The sequence below is a fragment of the Formica exsecta genome, unplaced genomic scaffold (assembly GCF_003651465.1).
Source record: "Formica exsecta isolate Colony F162 unplaced genomic scaffold, ASM365146v1 scaffold1545, whole genome shotgun sequence".
Lineage (NCBI taxonomy): Eukaryota > Metazoa > Arthropoda > Insecta > Hymenoptera > Formicidae > Formica > Formica exsecta.
The window spans coordinates 38417-61423 of NW_021848869.1; the positions used below are offsets into that span (position 1 = coordinate 38417).

General features: G+C 34.1%; 2 protein-coding genes and 1 long non-coding RNA gene across 17 annotated transcripts in view; 2 read left to right on the forward strand and 1 right to left on the reverse strand.

The window, feature by feature from the left end:
• The window catches only part of LOC115232985 (sorting nexin-30-like), a 5897-nt gene extending 3866 nt beyond the window's left edge, over window positions 1-2031 (reverse strand). The window contains exons 1-3 of one of the 3 annotated variants that reach the window (XM_029803168.1): window positions 1730-2031; window positions 636-791; window positions 436-546 (exon numbers count right to left, since the gene is read on the reverse strand). In XM_029803168.1, the coding sequence (XP_029659028.1) occupies window positions 436-546; window positions 636-791; window positions 1730-1900 (438 nt within the window). In that variant the 5' untranslated portion in view covers window positions 1901-2031. Of the gene's footprint in view, window positions 1-435; window positions 547-635; window positions 792-1571; window positions 1693-1729 lie in introns of those variants that run through there. The other 2 variants (XM_029803169.1, XM_029803170.1) reach the window with 2 other exon arrangements.
• Window positions 2032-6592: 4561 nt separating this feature from the next.
• On the forward strand, window positions 6593-18938 carry LOC115232987 (DNA-binding protein RFX2). Of its 13 annotated transcripts, none has more exons than XM_029803178.1 (19): window positions 7188-7338; window positions 9893-10428; window positions 10598-10869; window positions 11244-11563; window positions 12087-12279; window positions 12619-12663; window positions 13069-13174; window positions 13255-13354; window positions 13436-13591; window positions 14095-14226; window positions 14541-14722; window positions 15680-16153; window positions 16380-16501; window positions 16582-16679; window positions 16826-16981; window positions 17206-17408; window positions 17482-17635; window positions 17809-17860; window positions 17976-18938. In XM_029803178.1, exons 3-19 carry the CDS (start codon window positions 10857-10859, stop codon window positions 18014-18016), a joined length of 2547 nt encoding a protein of 848 aa, XP_029659038.1. In that variant the 5' UTR covers window positions 7188-7338; window positions 9893-10428; window positions 10598-10856; the 3' UTR covers window positions 18017-18938. The 13 variants fall into 13 exon arrangements, with proteins under 13 accessions (XP_029659041.1, XP_029659044.1, XP_029659038.1 ...); XM_029803179.1 differs by having other exon boundaries at window positions 9893-10130; XM_029803180.1 differs by having other exon boundaries at window positions 9893-9962.
• Window positions 18939-19381: 443 nt separating this feature from the next.
• LOC115232991 lies at window positions 19382-22492 on the forward strand. Its single transcript, XR_003883706.1, has 2 exons — window positions 19382-21465; window positions 21679-22492. It is a non-coding gene; the product is annotated as an uncharacterized LOC115232991 (long non-coding RNA).
• Window positions 22493-23007: the final 515 nt, after the last annotated feature.

The following is a 23007-nucleotide window of genomic DNA, read 5'->3' on the forward strand; positions in this document are numbered from 1 at the left end:
TTACGGTAAGATTATCGAAAACTAAATATTTTACGAGATATTTTATTTTTTATATCAAAATATGTCAGATTAAAATATAAAATAACTCAAAAAGTACTTAATGAAAAAATACTTTATTATAGTGTTTTGAAAAGCTCTCGAGATAAGCTACAAGAATATGCAGTAAAAAGTAGGCAGTTCCGTTTAAAAAATTGAAGGTGACCTTGCTTTTTTATGGAAAAAAAATGTTTGGTCAATTTTTATTCTTGCAATTTGTTGCCGGTTAGAAACTGATAAATTTCTGTTTATGACTTTTTTATGTCAGATTATTGTAAGTGCCTTAAAAATCGTGGCAACCGTTACGAGGACCACCCTGTATAAATAATTTAATGAGATGTTTCATGTTATATATATGCATATTTTATATCATTATCAAAAACAATAACAAAAACTTACTGGTATAATATGTGTCGGATAACTGTCCACTAACTTTTGACGCAGCCATATAAAATCATTGTAGCGTCTGCGAACTATGTATTCCCCTTCCTCAAATTCTGGGCGCGTAGTCTAGAATACATTATTTGGTATGTGATCGTAACATATATTAATGTTACTCTTACATGACCCGAGTCATATTTTGTTACGGCTATACTTACTCTAGTCGTTATACGGAATGTAATATACGTCTCCAAGGTTTCTAGATGTTTTTGCGGATTGTCTACTTTCACCTGCAGATCTCGCGAATCCATCTGAAAGTCTGATATCTCCTGATCCGGCAGAGTGGAAAAGCTATCGATAGAAGGAGATGCAATCTGCACAAAATATTTGTTAATCAACATAATAAACAATCGATGAGATGGAACTCCTCACTTCTCCCCTTTTCTTCCTAACTTATCCTCGCTAATAAAGTTATCACTATCAAAGTTCATAGCATATGTTATATGTATATATAATTACTTATACAGGGTGTCCCAGAATTAGACCAACAAACTTCAGGTAGTTATAACCAAGACAAGCCAATTTTGCCAATAAATCAAAGACTAACAAGGGAACCTCGCAAACCCGAAAATTCTGATTTTAACGAAACTTTACATACATGTAGGGGGGAGGGGGTGGGGAGGGGTAAATAAATGAATTTAGAATTTCCAGTTGCTGCCCAAAAACGATTCTAAGGCTAAGTTCCAAAACGGTGAAAAATTTTCTCTCCGAGGAAAATTTTACTCGATGGCCAGTCTGGAACCAATCAGAGATGCTCAAAAAAGTTTCGGAACGGCCATCGGAGTAAAATTTTCCTCGAAGAGTACGTTTTGGAACATAGCCTATGAAGGAAAATCACCCCTCGTATAAGGACCCTCATATAATTTTGCTTTTTTCGATATATCTCGAAAATCGAGATATCAAAAAATGTTTTATACAAAAGTTTCATGGCAAAAAGTTCTCTATTTAAGCACATTAATAAAATTTTGAAAAAATAATTTTTTTTTAAATATTTTTGCCCTTGTTAGTCTTTGATTCTCTAGTACCAAAACGGCTCATTTGCGGACACGGATTTATTGACAAAATTCGCTTGTTTTGGTGTCCTTTATAACCACCTGAAGTTTGTCGGTCTAATTCTGGAACATCCTGTATATGTTAAAAAATGTCTACTACAATTTTAATTGGCATATCTGTCATTTTGTACAGCATCAAGACACGAGGCGCAAAGTGAATTGTCAAAGTGGGTCCCAGGTTATGTTAGATTCCCTCATACCACGGACCCCTCGATGGAGGTGCTACAGTTGGACAGGAAATCGATGTCGCGGCTCTCCTGCTTGACGATTCCGCCCACCGCCATGGAGCTCACTTCCAGGATCGCTGAATCTTCGGGACCTTTCTCACCTCCCAGATTCTCCACCTCCGACGTTTCTGACGAGGTCATCATCTTTCGCGACTGTTCGCGACAGTTGGACAACACACCGTACACCGTCTGCTATGACAAATAACAACCGTCAGGCGCCAACCGCCTTCGCAGCTCGCAGCCAAACATATGCGCGCATGCCGCGCATATCATGCGCGAACAACAGCCGATGAGGGGGTGCACGAGGGGAAGTGCGCTTGAAAATATAATGATGACCCAAATTTTTATTAATCTTGTATACATATTATTGATGACATTATTAATTTATTGTATTAATATTAAGATATATTTTTTAAACATATATTTTTCCTTACGCGAGATAAATCGAATTTCACATTTTTTTTTTATTTGCAATACTTTAGGCGAAGAGCGGGAATCTTTTTTTATGCTAGCCAAGAGAGGACTTTACTTTAATTTATTATTATGACCGATAAACATGTATGAGGCAATATTTTCATGCATTTCTAGTTTTTCCAAGACTGAATTCGATGGAACTTGAATATTGATTTTTCGTTTTATTTTAGACAAGGAGATTTCGTGGATCTGGGACTCGATTAATTCGCTACTGCCGATACGCACGTCGATCATCGATTCAAAATGCTTCGCCAACTTCGTAGTTATTATCGGACCGTTAGATCTGATCGATCCGCATTTTTCCTGAATAAAATGTAACATATATACATATGTACGATCTCTAACAACACATCCAGAGGACATCCAGAGGATGTTTTACATAAAACTATGGTTATATATTATTTGTATCGAAATAAAATTGCAATTTAAGAAAAGAAAAAGAAACTATGGTTAAAAAGAATGGATTTTAAATAAATAAATCCGATTAATATATTTTGCAAAGAGATCCCATATGCCAATGACATAACTAGGCGGGAGCCTGATCCATCTTCATATTTGTTATTTCTCTTCTAAACTTCCCAGATAGCAAAATGCTAGCAGTATGCGAGCAGTATATCAGCAAATTCAATCATGACTTTGCAGCAGATTTCGCTCTGTTGCGTCCTCATTAAGCTTGATTTCTGGCAGCACGACTTGCCGATATAATAAAATAGAGAGCAAAAATCGAGTATTATTTGCTATTACGTCATGATAGCAGACATATAGCAAATATCGAGCGAAATCTGTCAAATCTGGCGGCAGAAATGCAGTAGAAATCAAGCATGGCCTGCTGTTTCAATGTGACAGCAGAAACACAGAAATCGAGCATAGCCTACTGTCACAATGTGACGACGAAAACACATAAAACACACCTGCAAAGCATAATTACTAATCTAGATGCAATAAAACTGAATATTGGCATAGTTATAAATAATTAATTAAAGATATTTAAGAAATTTAAATGATTAATTTATTAATAATTCGTAAATTTCAAGATTTGTATGAAAATTGAACTCTTTTTTTGTTTTAAACAATTCAATAAATGAAAAATTTTTATTGATCTACTCGGTTGCAGCAAAAGTCGAGCATTGCCTGCTGTCACAATGTGACGACGAAAACACAGTAAAGATAAAACACGCCTGCAAAGCATAATTACTAATATAGATACAATAAAATCTAAATATTGGCATAGTTATAAATAATTAATTAAATATATAAATTTAAATAAATGATTAATTTATTAATAATTCGTAAATTTCAAGATTTGTATGGAAATTGAACTCTTTATTTTGTTTCAAGTAGTCAATAAATGGAAAATTTTCTATTGATATTCGGTTTCCAAACTTTCAGTTTAATATTCTGAGTCCTTTGTTAGAATTCAAAAATTAAGCTGACAAAAATAGATATGGTTTCTGCACACAGCACACAGAACGCGACAACGCTTGCCACGTCATCGCCGCGTCCTGTGCAGGAGTTATATATTACACATTTTTAATTTTATTACACATTTTTAATAGCCATGCTTTGCAATCTTTATATTTGCCTGTAACAAAAATTTGAAAACGAGATAGATACATATAGCGGTAAACGAAAGAACTATAACTTGATATATAACATATCTTAATATTGCTGTGATTCTGCCATTATTTTACGACAACAGACCATGGCTGTGTTTCTGCTGTATTTTTGTTGTTATCTTTTGTAATGGTAGCGCATTATGCTTAATTTTTGCAGCATTTCTGCCATTACGCCGCGCTCACAGATGAATTCGATTTCTAACGATATTCTGCCGATATAGCATGATGTGTCATCATGTTATGTTCCTACACAGAACAAAAACCTTTAATGGACGTCCAGTAGACATCCATCATGGAGATTCGAAACCCCTATTAGTCCATGTAATCTCCTATAGACATCTATTAGACATCCACAATTCCGCGTTCTTACTTCCATTCGACATTCATTTATTCATCAGACTTATTCATATATGTCACATGGACAGCATATGATGTAATTATAGATATTTATTCATGGAGCTTTGATGAATGAATAATAGCCCTCACAGCACATCAACATCCTAATAAAGTTATACTTTAAATTGTAAAAGGTGGTAACATTCCACGGAAATTAATAAATCTGTCATTAACCTTCCAGCGACATGAAAATATCTAAACTCATTCCATTAACATCCCAGAGACCTTGCATTGTATTAATATTCACACAACATGTCAGAAACCTCCTAATATTATTCTTAATAAGGAACCCTTGCAAAAAAATATTATATTGGCAAAAATCAATTAAACACTATTGGTTTTCAATAGCTTTTAATCGTTTTTTTACCAATAATTGAATAGTTCAAACTTTTTTTTTCTTTAATATGGAATTTCGCAAAAAATCCATAAAATTTAAATAAAACGAGCTCTTTATTAGTGTGTTTTTAGAAATACTTCAGATTTATTTAGTTTTTGTTGACATATTATGCCAATACGCAATGCTTTAAATCTACTGTTTTTATGCTAAGAACTTCTGCTTAAATTTTGCAGCATTTTTGTAGCATATAATGATGCAGAAATTGCTTGTTTTCTGCTGCGTTTCTGCCGGCACTAACTGAAACGGCAAATCATGCGCGCCTATTGCCGGAATTCTACTGATACAATATATGTAATGCATAATTTGCAATACGTGATCTGGCAAACTTGGCTATCTGTGGGTTCTTATTCTCTTATTTGTATTAAAATAAAATTGCAATTTAAGAAGAAAAAAAACTATATTAAAAAAGAATGGATTTTAAATAAATAAATCCGATTAACATATTTTGTGCGAACAAATCCCATATATACCAATAACATAATTATTAGGATCTGATCGGTTTTCATATTTGTTATCTCTTTTCTCTTATTTTCTTATTTTTATCAAAATAAAATTGCAATTTAAGAGAAATGAAGAGCATCCAGAGGATGTTTTACATTGTTAAGGATATAATATATTGCATGGCATTTTCCTGTGATACGCGATTGCTCTGACAACGATCAAACATCACTTTGACAGATTTACGTGAATTTCAGACTTCACGCCGATATGATGCGCCAAAAGCAACAATTGCGACAATGGCGGACGACGTTACGCGTAAGAAAAAATCGACCGGCGATCCGCAATTGTCATTGCCGAGGAGAGAGCGTCGAGGATCGCGCCTCGAGAGCGTCGAGTCTCGCGGATATCCCGTGGAAACGGTATCTCTGGAAACCGGCGATTCGAGAATTTCCCGCGGATTCGACGATTCGAAAGCGCCAAGAAAAGGAAAAGGGAACAGCTGGGCGCCGAAACCGATTCGAAAAAACGACCCCGCCGCCGTCTTCCCGCAGAAAAATTTCGTTGCCAGCAAGATGGTGGACGAATATTGGTCGGACGTGCCTTACTATTTTCTCAGAAACCGATCGTTGTTGTGTAAGTAATTTTACCCTCAACATAATCATAATTAGCGCTCTCGTGGTCCTCGTGGGTTCGCCAACGGCGATCTTACATTTATGAAATATCTGTTTGTAAAAGTATTTTAGAATCGGGTTGATTTATTTAAAATCAATTTGTTTTTCTTGTACATATTTTTTCTTCTTCCTTAATTGCAATTTTATTTCGATAAAAATAAGAAAATAAGAAGTTTAGAAGAAAGATAACAAATATATGGATACAGACCCTGGTTACATCATTGTTGTATAGAACCTGTTTACAAAGTATATTAATTGGTTTTATTTATTTAAAAGCCATTCTTTTTTTATTCTTTTATATAGTTTTTTTTTTTTCTTCTTAAATCGCAATTTTATTTTAATACGAATAAGAAAATAAGAAGTTTAGAAGAGAGATAACAAATATGAAGATAAATTAGGCTCTTAATTATGTCAGTGTCGTATGGGATCTGTCTGCAAAATATATAAATTAAGTTTATTTATTTATAATCCATTTTTTTAACCATAGTTTCTTAAGCTTTTCTTAAATTGCAATTTTATTTTGATACAAATAAGGGAATAAGAAGTTTAGAAGAAAGATAAAACAAATACGAAAACAGATATTAGACCCCTAATTACGTCATTGTCGTATAGGATCTGTTTGCAAAGTATATTAATCGGGTTTATTTATATAAAATTCTTTCATTGGCGTATGCGTATTGGGATTTGTTTACAAATATATATTAATCAGATTTATTTATATAAAATTCGTTCTTTCTAATCATAGTTTCTTTTTTTCTTCTTAAATTACAATTATATTTCGATAAAAAAAAAGAGAACAAGAAATTTAGAAGGGAGATAAAACAAAAAACGAAGACAGATATCAGGCCTCTAGTTACGTCATTGGCGTATCTGTGTGCGCGCGCAACGAGCGCTGCGCGCGCCAAAGATGGCGCCGAAAAGCCGCATTATGACAAGCGCTCGTCATCCACACATAAACGTTTCCATCGACGAGGAGAGGTTCGATCGCATTATCGCGTTACCTTCGATTGCAAGATCGGAACGAATCGAAAAACCGGAAACGAGCAGCGTGAATAATAGAATTCCGATTGCGATCGGAAAAAAAGTCATCCGCGGGCGCTACCGACCTGTCAAAAATACGCTCCTGATCGTGAGGCGGTCAGTGATGCCGTAGCCAAGGCGACCGTAGCAGCAGACAAGCAACATCACTCCGGCCAGCCGTCCACAACAAAGTATAGAGGTTCGTCGGAGTGTGTCGCTCCGACTCTTCTCGCGCTTTCTACCGGCGAGTTGTACGAGCCCCACGAGGCGACCGCGGTTTCCTGGGTGACGACGGGCCGCCTTCGGGACTGAGGGACCGAGCGACGAGGGCGAGCGAGAATAAGAGTGTACGTTACGTATATGTGTGTGTATGTGTATGCGTGCGCGCGTGTGACAGAGGGAAAAAGAAGAGCGAGAGAGAGAGAGAGAGAAAAAGAAAGATAGAGAGAGCGCGCCCGGACGACGACGACGACGACGACTACTACGAGGACAGGGGTACACGTCGTTCGATCACACGAGTGTGCCCGGACGCCGTTGCGTTCGAGCACACGCCATTCATGAAGACAGGTGAGTAGAAAAGAAAGAGAGAGGGAGTGAGCACGACAGGTCAGGCCGGATACCATAGTCGTCCGAATCACCCGGTCGTTGTGGAATTTCAAATGTTGATGTCAGATGATAAAGTTCTCTCCATGGCAGTTGATGCATTATCTCTAACAACACACATATTCAAAAGATGACCGAAGAACATCTAGAGGATTTTGATATCCTCTAGAAGACGTTTAAGAGAAAAAATGTCTTCTGGACGTCTTTTGAATATATGTGTTGTTAAGGATTATTTGTAGGCTCTTACAATGATGGTATACAAGTATCCAAGAGGGAGGGGGAGGGGGAACTATCAAAGTTTGAAATTTTGGAATTTTACAGAGTGTGAATTACTGCCCTCACTACAGTAATATGGATTGTCAAATCGCAGGAGATATTTATCTTGCGGAGAATCTTCTTGGATAGTATACAATCTGTTTCCTACAATCCCAATCCTTTCTCCATGTTACTGTCATCAATTCTGTACGCATAGTATGGATATTGATTGAACCTGAGTATCATACTGGAACAGTCTATAACAGAGTGAGATCTTTGGTAGATCTCTGGCTTCATAGATTCCCCTAATTTGTAACGCATTGGCGACCCTATTATACTGTACCTTCTATAGAGTATAGAGCCTTTCTAATATGGAGAAGCAACGAGGTTTTCCAATTAAAATGGGTTTATCAATTACATGAATGCAATCTTTCAGCTGTAAGATCTTCCCCACAACTGATATCTCTAAGCTGATGAATATATTTATCTTTTCAGCTTGCCTGAAAAAATCAATTTCTTTGAACAAATTGTGTAAGTTATATTAAGAACTGTATTTCATTTTTCTTTATGATTCATACTTTGCATTTTCTGTCGCTAATGTTTATCATTTGATTTCGCGCTATCTATTTCTTATCTCCGCCGTTTTACTTTACAACATCTGCATAAGTTCTCACCCTGCGAGTTTATCTGACTCCAGGTGCATTATTTTCATAGGGGCTAAAGAAAAAAAAAATATTAATATATGGAAAGGTAAATTTTGTGTAATACATATGTATAAATTTAAATAATAAATTCTTTCTTGTGATCAAATTACATATAGGAAAATTACACATAGGAATATAAGTGCATTGTATAGATAGGAAGGACTAAAGAGAGCACAAGTTTCTCCCAATCAGTCATGCATAACAGAGGCCAGGTGCACTTATAACATTATGTGTGTAGGTAGATAGATAGGTAACAAACGCAGACTATCATATCAGCCTGCCAATAACATTTGGCAGCACAAATGCTATATAAAACATCACCCCAAGTCTAAATATAATGTTAAATATATCTAAAGAAATAAAATATATAGAATATAACAGATGCTCCAAAATTTTGCATATAAAAATATATCATAAAAAGATATCCTAATTGTATTAAAAAATATGGACAATGCGAATGTTCTCCAAGTTTTAATTTAGAAATCTACTTACAGTGTATATATAATATTATCAGATTAGAAAATGATGATGATAGATAGAAATATATTCATCAGTGAAGTATTTCTTCTCTATTCACACAGTGATGCCAGTTTTCTTTTCAGTTGATTAGAGTAAAGATTACTAGATGATGTAATATTACAGCGCATTTCTCTTTTCTCTAGCAAGTCCTGTATTAATTAGCTGATATATATATCAAAACAAGTGGCCCTTGGATATATCCAGTTACATAATTCTCCTAATCAATAATATCAAGTAGCAATGTTATGATTCTCTTATCAAAATATGACAGAGATTTTTGCCCCTTCCTCCCTCATACAGGATGATTCAGAAGTGATGGTACAAAATGTAATGTACACACTAGTAGAAGCAAAAAAGTCTCAGTAAACATGGGTCCGCAAATGAACTATATACTAGATAACTGTATACTAGATGCTGTTGTACTAGTGTAACAACAAATAACAAAAACAAAATGTACACTTTACTACAAATGTTTTTATTAAACATAAGGTATTTCAGCTGTACTGACTTTAACAAGCAAGATGTCACATGGTACGGTGTGTTAAAGAAGGTGTTCAAAATGCTGTCCTCTCATCTGCACGCAACAATGTAATTTTCTCAGCATTGAGTTTCGAATTCTTTCAAATAATCCCAGTTCATTTTTTAATTGTACACAGATATCTTCGGTGTTGCAATTCTGCGACTGTGTCAACGGGAAAGCCGTAAATCTTATGATAAAGTTTAATAAAAACATTCGTAGCGAGGTATACGTTTTGTTTTTGTTATTTGTTGCTACACTAGTACAACGGCATCTAGTATAAAAGTGTGCAAGGAGAAAAGGACACGATGAGCATGGGTATAAACACACAGTCAGTGTCGGATCTTAACATAATATTCGCACGTATCTCGTAAACGATTCATTTGCGGATCCATGTTTACTGAGACTTTTTTGCTTCTACTAGTGTGTACATTTCATCATTACATTTTGTACCATCACTTCTGAATCACCCTGTATACACATATGTATAAAACATAATCATCTTTCATTACATATTTTACAGCAAGCAGTTTTCAGAGAGGGAGAAAAAAAATATACAGAAGAATGGACCACCTCTTTCTCCCCATGGCAAGGTATATCAACGCAGAAGTAACGTGCGTCGCTTATTAGCTCCCCTGGTCATCTTCGAAGAGAGTGAGGGGTTTATGCAGTTACTCAGGATAATGCTCTCTAATTGCTTTCGTGATCCAACTGCCCTCATTGATACATTTCAACCCTCTTAAAACGAGCCACGTGTGCATGTACGTCAGTTATGTCAGTGTGCGAGCGTCCAGTCACGCGTGGGTAGCCCGTTGAAGTTTCGGGGCACCCTTTATCCTCCCCCTCCCCCACCCATCTCCACCCTAACCGATTTCTTCCCCTTCGATACAATTGTGTTCGGTTGTACCTGCCGCCCCAGCAGGTACACACGCCATTGGTTCCGATACACCATGATACACACGGGCAGTAATAATGGCGGTGACGTGTATCGTTGGTCGCATCGCGAGCTCGGGGCTTCCCTTTGATCTGCGGATTATTGAATGCCACACCTGCGAGAAAGTACGTTATTGCGATCTCGCGAGATGTAGGTTAGGTTAAGGAATAGGGGTGGGAGATATATTTTATATATTGCTTTATAAACGGCGCTCTCCCTCCTCTCTCGACTCTTCCGAGAACATCTGAGAGTGTATCCCTCGGTGAAATATACTTTTCACTTTTTTTGTTTTAGTTGGTGAAAATACAACACTATCCCATGAGCCAGGGTGTCTTTGAAAGATTTCCTCATGTAAAAAAAAAAGGCGGATATCATGTTTTCAAAAATTACTCGAGATTCTCTCCTCTTCTTCTTCGCTCTTTTTTAGCGACAAATTGATTTATCGACTGTACTGAAGCGCTTCAGGATGAATACAATTTATTTATAATCTTGTGTATATTATAGAATATATATAATTTTGCGTTCAAACTTCAAAGGAGAAAATAAGATCTAAATGATGAGTGTTAGTATGTAATAAATCTTTCTTTTTGAGAATATAGATTTTATAATGTGAGAACAAAATACTCTGCGAGATGTAATAATTTATATCACAGAATTTTAAAAGATATAGGAGTAATAATAATTCATTTTAGAAATATTTACATAGCATAAACTTTGTTATATTTAATGATAAATCTCATATGTATCTTGTTTTCATATAATTATTGGAAAATATTCCTGTTTTACGAGATAAAATGGGGTGTTGCAGAGGCACATTTGTGTTCTTAAAGATCTCATTGCTGAGTCTGGTGAAAGATGTTATTGATATTTAGCGAGAGAGTATATATACATATATATATATATATACATGTATATATACATATATATCTCTTTGTTATAGACTCGTCTCTCCAGCAGCGGGGAGATAGTATCGGTGGTGGTGATTCAGTGGGTGCAGAGAGAGGTGAAGGAGTGATTGCCATGACTACGACAGGAGCCCAGTATGCCCTCGCAGCAACATCTACCGGAGCTAATAACAGTGGGGGTAGCTCTGCAGCGGTAGGGGTGGAATCTAAGCCAAGTGTGGTTGTCGTGACTACTACTTCCAGCTCCAGTGGCGGTGGTAGCGGAGCACAGACTCAGTCTGCCAGAGGCCAGCAACTTATCACTGTTGTAACAAGTCCTGATCCTTCCAGTCCAAATAATCTACAGCCTATCCAGGTTAGTAGCAATTATTCTGCATTAATTATGATTTATATGCCTTCTGTCAATGTGTAAGAAGAGAAAATTACTTTTCTGTAATATTATTCCTTATTCTTCAGAATTGTGAAAAATCTCATTTTGTAAAATGCATTTCGTCAAATCACTTTCTACTCTCTTAAAGATTTGTTACTCTATTCTTAAACCTAACCTAACCTGGAAATGTAAGAATTTAATGTAAAAGATATATTATAAATTATTTAATATGTATGCGATAAATATTATAACATCTGCTTATGATACACCTTTATAGGTGCTGTGCACCCAATCTGATAACATGTCTGAGCCATCTGTTCTTAGTGTCTGATAACAATGATACACACAAATGTTGAAGTAAAATTCACAAATCAGCACTCTCTTTCTCTATAATGTACATATCGATATTTATAAATATACGTAAGAGGCATATAACATTTTTTTAAATTTTTATTAAGACAATAAATCATGGGCCAAAAGAACATGCATACTATAAATAATAATTTAGTTATTGGTTCAGGATCCACTTGAAACAGCTGCAGATTCTTCCAACGGCTCGACAGGTACACCAGCACATGTTACAGCGCAAGTAGTGGTAAATACTACCCATTCGGGTCAGCATACTCTAGTGGATTCTGACGCTGCTTCTACATCAGCTGGTACTATTGTCAGTGGTTCTCCACATTACATAACAGTTACAGGTAATGGCCAAGTGTAAACATAACTCTCTAATATATAAAGCATTAAGAATCGGATCTCATTTTATCTTATTGCAATCTGCACAATTCTAATTACAAACAGCATCAAATTGCAAACAATGACATGCTAAACCATAGATATTCATATAACCATAGATTTAGTTGTGTAAACATATAGATAGAAGTTAATGTCAAGTATTTGAAACTCGATTAGGAATAAATTTACTATTTGCGGTGAGTATGAGGATCAGTTTGAAAAATTATAGTGTTTGAGTAGAGATTTGGCCCTTTCCATGCTGCTGAAAAATATGCATCTCTGTACTTCCACTCTGACTACACTAGGCACAAGTGATTCACCATCTTACGCATCCCTCACAACGGCTGTAGGTGAGGGCAGAATATAAACAGCATGCCTTATATATCCTTTATTATCTATACATTTTACTTTTGTAGAATATTAAAGAATGAAAGAATTCCACTCTTACATATATTTATCGATTATTTGGTACTTTCCAATCTATTTCATCTATCTATTGCATTTTTATGCATTTTTGTCAACAAATATAGATACAACTAATCTAGAGTTTTTAGTAATTTACAGAACTGCTCTCTTCTCTCGCTTTATCCGAGTGCAATGCATCAAAGATATATTAGTGATTTTCTCCATTAAGAAAATTTTAGCAATTATAGCAGTGTTTTAATAAAATTGGTTGCATTTACATGTGAGCTTTGTATGTCGATACAAGTGACGTATTCAGATACATTTAGCCATATCTGTTCTTTTTGTTTCAGTGTCCGGTGACGCAGAGGCGGTGGGGTCCGAGTCAGTTTCTCATCCAACCTATGTTCAATATGTTGAGGGGGATGGCTCCACGTATATACCGGCGAATGGCCAGATGTAAGTGATCTTGCATAATCGATTCATAAATTATTTGTAACTTATAAAACATCCTACATTAATCACGTAATATTTCGCAGGACATATCCTGTTTATGCTGTTGGTGAGGCAGGAGCAATGTACACTCCAGCTTCGAATCAGTACTACACTCCAGCAACCACGCCAGTAACATATGCACAAGTATATAATTGTAACATGATAAGAACCATCATAATTATATAATGCCACAGTAATATTAATCTTAATTGTATTGTGGATTAGGTCACAGGACAAGGCTCAAATTCAGCTACCGGACAATTATTATCACAGGGCAATGGTACATACTTGATCCAACAGAGTGTAGTAGATGGAGATCCGACTACTCACGCCCTTATATCTGCGGCCGCCGCGCGCGCTAGCCCGCAAACGGAAACGGCGGTAAGATTGCATGTCTTACGATTTCCTTAGACTGCTTTCACTTTTTAGAAATTGAGTAAACCAGCCTCGATTACATTGAACGATTAATCGCGATACAAAGTATATATTTATATCTCATCTCTGCAAGCATGGGGATCTGTATGATCGTAGGGGCTATTGAAATATACTTAATTTTCTGTTTTTTCAAGAGTTTTAAGAGATATAATTCATTTTTAATGTTTGCTAAAAAATCTCTGCATTTATATGCTGCAAATGTAGAGGGTGATGCAAGCAAAAAAAAAAAAAAAAAAAAAAAAAAAAAATTTTTTAAAAAAATACAATAAATTATTTTGATCAACTGCATAGTTTTTTGGACATCTTATATAATTAAATATATTCTAATATTCATTGTAGATTTTACAATTAAAAACAAATTGTGGATATTAGTACTCGAAAAGAGATACTCTTACTATTCTCTCAATACGGGGGTTAACAATGCATTGGTATGTTGGGTTGTTTGATAGGAGGCTGTGGTTAGCGGGAGTGGCGGGGCGTACTTGATCAGCGGTAATTCTGGAGGTACCACTGTCACCGTGGAGGAAGCAGCGGCTGCGGCTGCAAATATGACGCATGCCACTAGAGTTTCCCAGGCCACTGTAAGACAGAAACCGATTTCCTAGTTCTTTTTCTTAGCTTGTTTAGCGTACTAATCAGTAATTCTTTCAGCATGCTTGCTATTAATCAAATTGCTTTGAAGATACTGCTCTAGTATTGTTGTGCGTAATCCAACTACTTAAAAAACTTTTTTTTGTGTGAAATCTCTAAAAAAACGAGAAATGACATATGGTTATGCGATTTGATAGATTTTTCAAACAATTGTTGCAACGAATCTATTTTTATGTGTTGCTAATATAAATTTATTAGAACTATTTTTATAAAATATGAATATTAATTATACATTATTAAATAGGTGCATTGGTTGCTGGAAAATTATGAAACTGCTGATGGAGTGTCCCTTCCAAGATCGACTCTCTACAATCACTATCTACGCCATTGCTCCGACAACAAATTAGATCCCGTGAACGCAGCCAGTTTCGGGAAATTGATACGTTCTGTATTCTTAGGACTGAGAACTAGGCGTTTAGGGACTAGGTAAAGGGCTTTTGTAGTAATTCAAAGGACATTACGATATAAGGTTACTAGGTGAAAAAACTGGCAAATAAGAACCGGGGTACGATAATTAGTGCGCAAACTTTTTTATTGTTTACTTTTATTAACAAGTATGTATTAAATATGTACGTTCTCAGGGTGTCTACTCCCTAGGAAAACTTAGAAAACCTGGAATTATCAGGAATTTCATTTTTATCTTGAAAAATCAGGGAATTCTCATTCGAACTCGGGGAATTTTTTCAAAAATTATCTCTTTGATCATTTTGTTTTTATATTGCAAACATCAGCAATCTGATTGGCCAATAATTGTGAATTATATGTTTCAAATATATTATAAATATACATCTTTCTCTCTTTGATTATATGTTCATTGTAATAGCAAAAAATACTGAATACATAATATTGAGTACACATTTTTTATTATAATTCTTATAATTAATGATAGAAAATGAAAATATGCAAATGAAAAATGCTTATCTTACAAAAGTCATTCAGTTCTTTTCGGTACATTTTTAAATATAATATTTAAAATTTAAATGAGTTGTATGAGTGAAAAACATTAGAAAACGCACATAAAAAAACTTATTTTAAAAAGTTCCATCTAAAAATTCTCTAATTTTATCTGGAATTTTAAACAAATTACCTGAAAAATCAGGGTATTCTCAGGGAATTTTTTACAAGCTTTGGATAGACACCCTGGTTTTGGACCATATTTTGGTCCATCTCTTTAGCAGATAAAAATATATAAAAATTAAATTCGCATTTAAAACTTAACATGCGCAATATTAGTTGTTACAATCGAAAATCAAATTGAAATCGATAATCGAAGAGAACGATTCACCAAAACCCGAGTAGGATCTGTGCAAATTAGTCGACAACGTTATCGTGCGATATGCATTGATATATCTTTCATTACATGGTTTGTTACTTTAATTATAGGGGAAACTCCAAATATCATTATTATGGAATTCGCGTGAAACCGAGCTCGCCTTTACTTACATTGAACGAAGATGGCACGTCGAGACAACAGCAGAGCGCGAACTCTCAAGCCAAACGATTTAAATTCGTCAATCAGAAGCAAGAGTCATCCTATAACGAAAATAACGCGCATGCCAATACGAATATCTCCTCAAATTCTTCGCCGCCGCAGTATCATCAGTATCTCGGCGAAGCTAGCGGCGCCATTCCCGATTTTCCGGAGATCTTTATCGGTCACGATTCTTCCCTGCCCGAAGATTGCACTCTCGAGGACATTGATACGTTTCGTAGTATATACAGAGAGCACTGCGAAGCGTTTTTGGATGCGGTGTTAAACTTTGAATTTGCCACAGTGGAGAGCCTCTGGCGAGAATTCTGGCGTAGCCAAGACAACAATAATGGTGACGAATGTGAAGAGGAGAAATATTTATCAAAGTGAGATACATACTTTTATCGATATTGTATGAGAAATGCATGTAAATATGATTTATTTTATATCTATTTTTTAAATATGAGTTAAAAAAATTAAAATTTTATTCATGTTTTCTGCAAAATCATTATTTATGTGCGCATCACGCGCTTGCATATAAATTGTATATTATTTATGAAACTTGATATGTACATACAGCATGTGTAATGAACAATAATTTTTATTTTTTAGGACAAAACTATATCAGATGTGTAAATGCATAGGAGTACAAGACTTTATCAAAAAAGTGGATTATACATTCTATCAGAATCTAGTCGAAGTATTAATGCCTAATGTATTACGACCGATACCAAGTATGTAAGATTATATTGTAAGATCCATTGTGTCATTATTCTGTTTTGTGTTTTAAGGTTATTCTTTTTGTCTTGATAAGGTTCGTTGACACAATCTATTCGAAATTTTGCAAAAGGATTGGAATCTTGGTTACAATCAGCAATGGTCGGCTGTCCTGAAGGAATGATGCAAATTAAGGTATTTTTTTAAATCAAATTTATTGTACAACGATATCATTAGGTGATAAAAAATATTAACAAAAAATATGATATTTGAAAAAAGTTTCTCTCTCTCAGAGAATAACTAAGTATGTGTCATGTATAATATAAAAGTGTTGGTTACAGTTAACTGCAGTGTCAGCTTTTGCACAAACTTTAAGGCGCTATACGTCATTAAATCATCTTGCGCAAGCCGCGCGCGCGGTGCTCCAAAATCCTAGTCAAATCAATCAAATGTTAACCGATTTGAATCGTGTCGACTTTCACAATGTACAAGAACAAGTAAGTCAGTATTTTGAAATATTGTCACAGAATTATCTGATTCCCTCTCTTTCTCTCTCTCTCTATCTATCTATCTATCTATCTATCTATCTATCTATCTATCTATCTATCTCTTTCTCTTTCTCTTTGTGCCATTTAAATTCAATATACACAATATATTTTTCGTCTCTCTTGGTAAAGATACTATTATTACATAAAAATTATACATTTATGACTGTTTTTAGGCATCCTGGGTATGCCAATGTGATTATGGGATGGTACAACGTTTGGAGGAGGATTTTAAATCAACGTTACGGCAACAAAATTCTCTGGAAGATTGGGCGATCTGGTTGAAAGGAGTCGTGACTCAAGTTCTTAAACCATTTGAGGAGAAGCCGACATTTGCTAAAGCTGCACAGCAATTTTTGCTCAAGTGGTCATTTTATAGGTATGCATCTTATTTTTTATTACATTAATAATTTATTAATTTTTAATTGAGTTTATGTTATTTTCCTTTATAGCTCGATGGTTATCCGCGATTTAACTTTAAGAAGTGCTGCGAGTTTCGGATCTTTCCATCTTATCAGATTACTTTACGATGAGTACATGTTTTATTTAATAGAACATCAAGTCGCTATCGCAACCGGGACTACGCCAATAGCTGTAATGGGAGATGTTGGTATACTTTAATGCATATATATATATATTGATTATTATAATACTTGTGTCATGACGCAATTGAACGCTATTACCTTGGATTAATCTAGTTACTTTCTCAAAAGATTAATTTGTCATCTTGCAAAATCGATTTTAATCACGTAATTAAATAAAAACTGTTTTTGTTTCAGAAAAGTCAAAATTGTTCTTTAGTTAGTAGCTTTGGAGCAACATCTAACGGAGGTGAGGCACATCATATTGTACAATATGTATAGTTAATAGTTTCACTAGAATTTTATCTTTTTGTTTTATGTTTTGGAGAAATTGATTTGATCCAAGCCACAAAATTGCATTTCAGATGCGTCTAATGCGAGCCAACCTAAACATAAGCTAAGCTAACTGTGCCTTTAGTTTTGTGAGTAAACCGGTATAGCACACACGAAAATGCGAAGATATTAGCACGAAAGCATGCAGGCCTACTTACAAGAACATACTAGTCTCGTAAATTATTATTTTGTATAACGTCAAATTATACGACTATATAAGAAGATTTTTGCATAACACTCAATGTATACAATTTAGATAAGTCTGTGTGATATAGAGAGGTATTGTATCGTACTTCATGAAGCCTTGTCTCATATACAGGTATGGCGCAGGTTCAAGCTATCGTTGGCACGATGTTTAGTATGTTAGTAAATATCGCGAATCTAGTCGAAACATCTTTGGAAAAAAAATGGAAGAGTATACGGGACCATGAATTTGTCATGTCCTCATTAGAATATGTATGAAAAGCCCACTCGATCATGTTTTCCGTGAATCATTCAACGCATTTCTGAAAGTATGATTTTTTAAATGTTTCTATATATTAATATATAGATTAAATATTAATTAATGTATAAGTCTGTAATAATTTGCATGATAATTATACATAATTATTATATAGGATATATATACAGGGTGTCTCACATCCTTCGTACAGTACTTTAATATAGTGTATTCTAGAGATAAAATAGAGTCAAAAATTCTAATACGAAAATTTTGAGACTACAAGTTTTTGAATTATAAGCAATCAAAGTTTGCCAATGATATCGCGTAAAGCTCGCGCGCTCAGATCCGTAACTATACCTACACGCGTACCGATCTGTCATTTGTTATTGATTTTATAAATCAAGTAATATTGATTTTTACCGCACAGCTGATTTTATTGTTTCTTATGTGTATGAATACTATGTACGACGATCAGCTGATATTAACGAACTATAAATGTTGTATGTAAAATATTTAATTTTTTCTTAAATATATATAACAATTTAAATGGTTGATGAATTATTATATTTAAATAAAAATATAAACTTAATATTTTCACACATTTAAGAAACGAAGTTTATTTTTGTTTTGATTGCGCGGAGGTTTTGTGGAAATGAATTTATTTATTTTATCTGTCAGCGATAACAGATGACAGATCAGTGTAAATGTTGTTACGAACCTGAGGGCGCGAATTCTACGCAATATTATTTGCAAACTTTGATCACTTATAACTCAAGAACTATTATAGTCTCGATATTTTTGTATTAAGATTTTTTACTTTATTTTGCCTCTAGAATACGCTATTAAAATATTGTACTATATATCATCTAACATACAGAAAGAATAAACATTAAATTTATTGATTATTAATACTCTAAGATAAAAATTTATATTTGTCTTAATTATATTTAGTTTAATTTATTATATTTGATTTAAATTTCAAATTTTATTTGTTTTTATATCTAAAACACTTGAAATGATTATTATACTAAAAGTGCAATATATTTATATATCCGTATTTGTTGTGACAATGAATAAACTTTTGAAATTATTTGATGTATATGCTTAAAGAAAACTATATTGGGTGGGCTTAAAGTGAACATCAGTTTGTGCATAGGAAGACGCGAGAGAGCAGAAAAATATGCAAAATCAAATGTCTAATCTTTCACTCGCGAATTCTGGTTTGCACAAATTACGCGCAACCAATTAAAAAAATCCGCCCTACTGACGGTAATATGTCAAAAGTATTCCTATTTTAATAGGAATATTTTTCCTAGAGAAAGATCAGATTGCTGTAATGATATATAAACTTTTCAAGTTTACACATGCATATATCCGACATTCATATTTTTTAACGTAATTTATTGATTGAACATCGAGCTCTGTGTGATGGTAATGATGGTAATGATGGTTTTATTTTAAAACAGTCTCTATTGCAGTCCGTTGCTATTCTCTCAGTATAATTAAATGGATAGTACAAAATTCTATTGAAAAGAGAGAAAGAGAGACGCAAGTTTCCAGAGATCGTTTTAATTTACTGACAGAATATACAGTGTGCGTCTTGAATGTATATACATTAATAATAAATAGCAGATGAATAAATACGCGCGATTGTTGAAGTTGAAGGAGAAACTGCAAAGTATATGATAAGCGTGAGTGTTGTCGATTATAATCGATTACGATCATTTAAAAAAAATTGGTTGAGAATATCTATAATAAAAATATGTGTCGATATATGTTTTGTATTCATAAGCACTCCAACAGCGTCTTTTGTATTGTAAAGATATATTAGATCTAAGTCAATATCGCTACAAGTTTAGTATATGTTGAATATGATTTGTTTATATATATTATTTAAGACGAATTTATATATATACATATAAATATATGTATATGCGCGTTGCGAATGTCATGCATGCATTACACGGAATTTTATTTGTTTGAAGCAGAAATTGAAACTATTTTACATTGTCAAATGTGTATTTATAATGAACTATATTCTATATACTTCTGCGAAATTGCTTCTTCAACATCGAACACATAAGGAAGAGATTAATCAAATCGACATGTATTAATTGAACTAATTATTTATATTGTAGCACCAAAGCTAGTAGAATAATTTAACACGTCCCTTTTTCCACAAGTTACTTTTTTTTTACTTTGAGTATAATATTGTTGATTTATTATGTATATCTTAGATGAATTGTATATTTACATAAGTCGCCAGAGGCCTGCGTGTCATGGCCCAAAAGTCTAATTGATGTGTATATTTATGTGAAAAATATTTTTAATAATCATTACGATATAGAGATGCGTGAAAACGCGCAGTTTCAACGAAACCAAAGTGCACCATTGCATAACTTAACTCGCTTATTAATTTGTTTCTGTAACTATAAGATGTATCAGTGAATTTTATATTTTTGCACAAGTTACTTTCTAAATTCCTATTAATTCTCGCTGAAAAGTATAGGAAAATGTATAAGAAAGTAATGTGAGCTCGCTTATGAAAATCAAGAATTTTATCCTCTGACATCATATCTTTAACAATGCAGAATTGCGTGCAAGTATTTTTAGACACAGAATAAATGTTGAATTAATATCACACAGTCTTCACTGCAAATGATATACATATATATTTATATACATATGTATATGTCTACATCTTGCAACATTATTTCTTAAATAAAAATTACAGTTTAACATATAAAACAATAGAAATGATAGTCATGATGACACATTCAAAAGTGATTTAGCTGAATCAGAATGAATATTATTTTATAAGCACAATGATAATGCAGTTAGTGATCGATTTCTATATTACATAATATGTTACATAAAATAAACTCACACTCTTTATTGAATTTCTGATGAAGCTACATCGATCTTCCCGAAACAGACTGAACGTTTGGCAAAAGAGAAACTTGGTGCCTTTTATTTTATAAAAATAAAGGAACATAAGCATTTTTTTCCACATTGCATTCTAATTATGGCGAATACACATACACGACATAAATCGGAGTAGTGCCGTCGTCGATAAAGAGGTATATAAGATATCTTTAATTTATTGTATAAGATTATTGCGTATTCTAGTCAACAAGAAGATAGCGTTAAGTGGTGAGAAAAACAGGGATTGATGAGAAAAGAGAGAGAGAGAGAGTACATCGAGCAGGATTTAGGACGTTTCCGTACTGTAATGAGCTTATACGTGTAAAGATATAAAACAAAATCTATCGTCGATATCTATGTGTACTTAGAGTGTAAGGATACAACTTTATATGGAGCGATTGTCGCAGCGTTCTTTTGCCGCTGGTATATGAAAATTCGACAAGCAAAGCGACTAGGATGTTGAGAAAGATGCACGCGAGCGAAAAAGAACTCTAATAACACACATGTTCGGGAGACGTCAGGAAGACATCCAGAGAAGGACATCTATGTAAAATATCCTTCAGAGAATATCTATGTAAAACATCTGGATATCCTCTGGACGTCTTTTGGACATATGTGTTGTTAGGGAACATTCGCGTTTTTCTTCTGGGACATCCTTCTGTGCATCCTTCCCTGTGCAAATTATACTTATCGCTCCAATTGTAAGTTTTACAATCGCCGCAAAGACCGGCGTATAAAAGTAGTCCGATAATAACTGTATGCAAGATCAAACACATACATTGTGGTTTCCTATGTTGCGAGATAAGTATATAAACACGGCCTTAAAATATATTCCGATGAAGAAGGACAAGGGAAAACAGATTTGAGAGAAGTAATTTGTGACGCTGCCCACGAGAGAAAACCGGAAAAGTAGAAGAGTCATCGTTTTTCCTTGTGACGTATAGAAGATATTTTGATACCTCCAGATTTGCATAAATCAAGTGTCATTCATTATTGCTTGAATAAGATTATTTTTACTGAACGCCGCTCAAAAAAAAAAAAAAAAAAAAAAAGAAAAAAAAAAAAAAAAAACACAGTAAACTTATAATATATGAATTGCGCGAAACATAAGAATCTCTAAAAGAGTCTGTGTGAATTGTGCGGATCACGAGAAATAAATAATAAATCTATGTTTAAAACTTGTAATCGCACGATCTCGAGACTTAATAACCACTTTTATCCCGTCATCTCTAGCGAAATTTTATATAAACATATACATGTAAAAAAAAGTATCAATTTGCATTTGAGGTATCGTAGTTCAAGGATAAGTAATAGAAAAATTATGCAATTAAAAAGCAATTCTGGATTTTGTTTATAGTTGAAATTAATTCAATATTATTTAATAATAACAGCAATAGGCTCAGAGTACTAACGATACTAGGTGAGGAAACTGGCAAATTAAATTAAGAGTGTGGTTATTAGTGCGTGGTTATTAGTGCAAACTTTTTGTTGTTTAATTTCATTGATAAAATATGTACGTTTTGGAGGGTTTCTTTTGGTCCATTTTCAGCATAGATAACAATATAAGGGTGTCCCGAAATTAAATGTCAAAACTTCAGGAGCGTGTGGGGAATCGATAAACTAAGAAAAAAGTCCTTTAGAGATTTTATCGTTTTTGCTTCGTTTTGAAAAAAAACAAAAATTTTCACCAAAAAACT

What these genes read in the sequence shown, in the direction of transcription:
- LOC115232987 (XM_029803172.1), top strand. Translation starts at nt 9,763, where the DNA reads ATGTTTACTGAGACTTTTTTGCTTCTACTA. An exon ending in AGACTTTTTTGCTTCTACTA is followed by an intron (nt 9,793 to 9,892) that starts GTGTGTACATTT and finishes CATATTTTACAG; the next exon opens with CAAGCAGTTTTCAGAGAGGG. An exon ending in ATAATCTACAGCCTATCCAG is followed by an intron (nt 11,564 to 12,086) that starts GTTAGTAGCAAT and finishes ATAATAATTTAG; the next exon opens with TTATTGGTTCAGGATCCACT.